The sequence below is a fragment of the Bactrocera latifrons genome, unplaced genomic scaffold, assembly GCF_001853355.1.
Source record: "Bactrocera latifrons isolate USDA-ARS-PBARC rearing strain unplaced genomic scaffold, ASM185335v1 scaffold_110, whole genome shotgun sequence".
Taxonomy (NCBI): domain Eukaryota; kingdom Metazoa; phylum Arthropoda; class Insecta; order Diptera; family Tephritidae; genus Bactrocera; species Bactrocera latifrons.
The window spans coordinates 70,899-75,431 of NW_017534520.1; the positions used below are offsets into that span (position 1 = coordinate 70,899).

A 4,533-nucleotide genomic window follows, 5' to 3' on the forward strand; every position below is an offset into this window, starting at 1 on the left:
TTTTTTTTTTTTTTTTTTGTTTTGTGTTCGCTAAGTCAATTGTAACAAAACCATCCGATACTGCCGTAGCCACTTTAAGCAAACACTAAACATCAGTGGATAAGTCTGTCTTCCAATCTTCCGATCAAGAAGGTGACATGTTCTCTGGCAGTATGGATTTAAAATCAACTCTGAAGAAAACATAAAACTTTTATATTGTCTAATAAAAAATTTAGGGCAAATTTTTTTTTTGCCATACAAGTGCTTGGAATTAAACCATTTATCGAAAAATGTAAATAGGTGTTGAAAAGACAATTCATTTAAATGTATAAGACATACATATAAGCCAATTCGAATTCAAAACGCCGTTCTATCCCATTTAAAACATCTGTGTTGGTGTTTTCTCTATCACTATTATTCTATATCTATTATTTAAACGGAAACCCTTTCCACTAAAAACCCCTCCAAGCTGCCTTTGCTTGCTAAAACCATCTTCATCTTGTACTTTAACATACCCCAATAGCTTTGAGTTTCGTCTCTGTCGTATATGCAAAATTTTTCGCGAAATTCAAAGTATTGATGCAAGTCAAAAATATACATCGATGTTTTTATCCGATATGATGCATAGAAATATTGCATCGATGCACCGTATAACCCTTTCAGAGCTAGCTATAACAATTGTGAGATCTGGTTTTAACTACAGTAAACTACCTAAAAAATTTATTTTTCATGTGTTAACCTGCAGTGATGACGTTGAAGCAGTCCTAGACATTTTAGATCAATCATTAATCTGATATAGACTTCAGTGATGATGATGACAATGTAGATGAAACTTGTACTCCGTTTAACGTAAACGCTGGTGGAGAAGAAAGCAAAGAAACAGAAACTTCGCGGGCCCAGCGGTCATACAACCGTCATCGAACGCCATACCTAATCCACCTCCCAGGAGAGAAATTTGGAAAAATGCACCCTTTCCGAACACACAGCTTCCTATGAGTTATGGTTGAAAAAATCAAAAAAGGGTGAAGACACCTTTCGAATACTTAAAGAATTATTTTCCGGAATGCCACTATGAGAAGTAGGTCTTGGCTAATCGTGGTCAAGAGGCTCGTTATGTAACAGCCGATATAAAACGATTTTACGGGTGTGCAATCATAATGGGCTGCATTGGCTACCCTGCTATAAGAAATGCAAAATTCCTGCCATATTTAATTCAATGTCTCGAGACAAATTTCTCCAACTACGGACAGACATACACTTTGTAGACTTTTCTGTTCCAGATTCCACGAACAAATTTTGGAGAGTTGAACCCATCATAGTCATGGTTAGGGAGCCCTGCAATGAATTGGCAACTGATATCACAAACTACTCGATTGACGAGCAAATGATACCATTCACTGGAAGATGCCCTGCTCGGCAAGTAATCAGATCAAAACCCCGGCTTACTGGATTAAAAATCTTGTATTCGCAACTTCTAATGGCATTGTAGTAGATTTTGAAGTCTTCCAAAGGGCAGCGACATTTGAAACTGCGGTCTTGGACATGGGCCATCTATAGTTATGCGATGAATGAAAAACTTACCGAAAGGCTGCCAAATATATTTCGACATGCCTACTACAATATCACTCATAGAATCGCTTTACCAAATGGATTATCCTGCAACGGGTACAATAATGGCAAACAGGATACCTAAATGTGTTAAATTCCCTCTGGATAAAGATATGAATCGAGGTGATATATGCCAGTTTATAAATAATAATAACATAGCTCTTGTGAAATGGAAGGATACAAAAGCGGTTTTAGTTGCTTCAAGTAAATGTGGAAAGTACCCCGTTGGTGAAGTTGAGAGGTGGAATAGAAATCTGAAACGCCGGTTGGCCGTTGAAATACCTTCAGTAATTGAAAACTATAACATGTTTATGGGAGGGGTTGATTTGTGTCATCAAATGGTCGAATACTACAGATTAAAAATGAGGACAAAGAAATGGACTGTAAAGGTGGTTTTTCACTTTCTTGATCTGGCAATATATAATTCATGGATGGAATACAGAGGAGACTGCAAGATTTCCGGACTACCAAAGTCGAAAGTCAAGCCATTTTAACATTCAAAATGGAGCTTGGCACTGTACTAGCAGCTTACTTCGAAGCTCCTGATCAGATTGAACCCTTTAAATTGCCTGAAGTCTTTTACGGAACCAAATATCGACCTCATGATGCACCTGATGACATACGTTATGATCGCTATGACCACTGGCCTTCAATTTCAGATGATCCGCCGAGGGTTTGCCGCAATAATTGCGGAACTCGATGAAAAGGAAGATGCCAAAAATTTAAGGTTACCCTTTGTCTGGCAAAAAATAAGGACTGTTTGGAAAAGTACCATACACGTAACTGACTAAAGTAAATACAGTACAAAATATTTAACCACACCGAGACCAGTCAGTACACCAATAATTGTAGAGAAAATAGCTTTGCTAAGAACAAAAAAAAATAACTGGACATAATTTAAAGGAATGCATTTTAGATATTATTACGAGTATGCGAAAGTTTCGCGCACTCTCGTTACATGCACTTCACTATTGTTGATTATCAAAACGTGAAGATGGCGTTATCTGTTCAAAACAAACGTAATATAATAATAATCATTAAAACCTAATCAAATACACAAAAGTCAGACCTTTGCTTAGATGTGCTAGTCATATTGTAGAGATAACAAGCCTAGGATTCTACGGACTCAGAGCGATCATCAACATAAAGCTTCAGCAAACGACGCATTAAACAACTGAAATAATGAACAGTTTTTTTTGTGCTTTCACGAACTCAACAACTGCAATTTACATTTTAAACGTTTCGAAAATAAATTTAGTGCGTTTGGTGCATATTATATTATATTATTTATACTATAATACATAAACATATATTTGAAAAAGAAAATGGTTTTTGTTTGTGTGGATGATTTTGAAAAGAAGGCACATAGTGTGCTGGAGAAGAGCGTTTTGGACTATTATCGCAGCGGAGCTGGTGAACAATATACACTTAATTTGAATCGTGAAGTGTTTAGAAGGTATATTATAAAGGCATAATTATTTCAAGGGTTTTTAATATTCAGATACAGATACAGGGAACATTTTGACCGACATCATCCCGTTCTTGTATTACGATATAGCATTACCAGGTATTGAGAAACGCCACAGATGGACGAATAATATGTTATAAAGTCATGGGGGCTTAGGAGAATTATTATTTATAGAAAGATGTTCTCTCTGAATTTTATGAGGATTTCTTACATATTGACCTATAGATGCAATATAAAGTCAACCGGAAGTTCCAAAATATTTATATTAGGTATACGTGATTCGATTTCGCTCATTTCAACAAATCTGATTTGCGAGGCTACCCAAAAATACCTATCATACGTATTTTTGGGTAGCCTCGCAAATCAGATTTGTTTGCTAATGATCAGATTATTCCTGAGATCAAGGGTTTCACCTAAAGGCGTGCGGTGCAATACCCCTTGTTAAGGGATTAGGCGGGTATCAGAGGCATACCAAATAAGTTTTTTTACGATTTTTTTTTTAATGTAAACAATCATATAAATATTTCAAAAATATATCAAAGGTACATATTTGAACAATGTCTCAGGAGAGATTTTGATATAAAGATAAACTAAACCGATGATAGAGCGGGCCACAACAACGTTAAAACCACAAGTGTATCAAATTTCATTAGGATATTTAAATTTTTATTCAAGTTACTGCTTGCAAAGGCAGACGGATTTCTATTCGTCTCGTCATACTGGTCCTCTCATAACCCGCAGGAGCAGCGCCATGAAGCTTTAATAAACTTAAATTAATACTCACCCATCCAAACGGGGTTAGATCGACCAAAAAACAACCCTTCGCCGGATAAAATCCGATGCGTAGAACCGGCTGTCGTGGGAGTTGCCATGCAGCATCACTCTCACCGGTTGGGAGGAGCTGGGTATACCTCGCGGCTTAAGCCCCTGTACCACGACAAGGTGCCTACCATTCGCAGAGGATCCTTTGCCATTTCACGTCGCCCCAATACTTCGACTTAACGGAGCGCTGTCACTTTTTTCCATACTCCATGTAATCCATGTATGTAAATCGCATCTTATGAGTCTAAGAAAACGATGGTTATAATTTTTAAAGCCGATACGACCGTCCTTGGACCTTACTCTCTCGTTACTTTTACTGCGAAATTTGTCTTACAAAAATCAAAATTACTGGTATTTACGCTGTCTTTAGCACGCCATCTAAACAAAAAATTATTTTGCTACTACGAGAAGATTGGGAAGGATTTGGGTTTTGGCGGTAGAACCCACTTAATTTCTCAATAGATATCTTATCTATATCTATTTCGATTCTTAATGACAACATAGTTTTTCAAATAAAGCTAATCCAATCTTTAATTTAACTGATTATTTCAGAATCCGTATACGCCCGCGTTTTCTGCGTGATGTCTCCAACATCGATACTCGCTGCAAAGTATTGGGCATTGATCTAAAGTGGCCCTTGGGAATTGCACCCTCAG

General features: G+C 37.0%; 1 protein-coding gene across 1 annotated transcript in view; it reads left to right on the forward strand.

The window, feature by feature from the left end:
• Positions 1–2,855: 2,855 nt before the first annotated feature.
• LOC108973361 (peroxisomal (S)-2-hydroxy-acid oxidase GLO5) overlaps positions 2,856–4,533 on the forward strand; it is a 10,418-nt gene continuing 8,740 nt past the window's right edge. Inside the window, exon 1 of the mRNA XM_018940599.1 lies at positions 2,856–3,043. Coding sequence (XP_018796144.1) covers positions 2,913–3,043 — 131 coding nt within the window. The 5' untranslated portion in view covers positions 2,856–2,912. The remainder of the gene's footprint in view (positions 3,044–4,533) is intronic.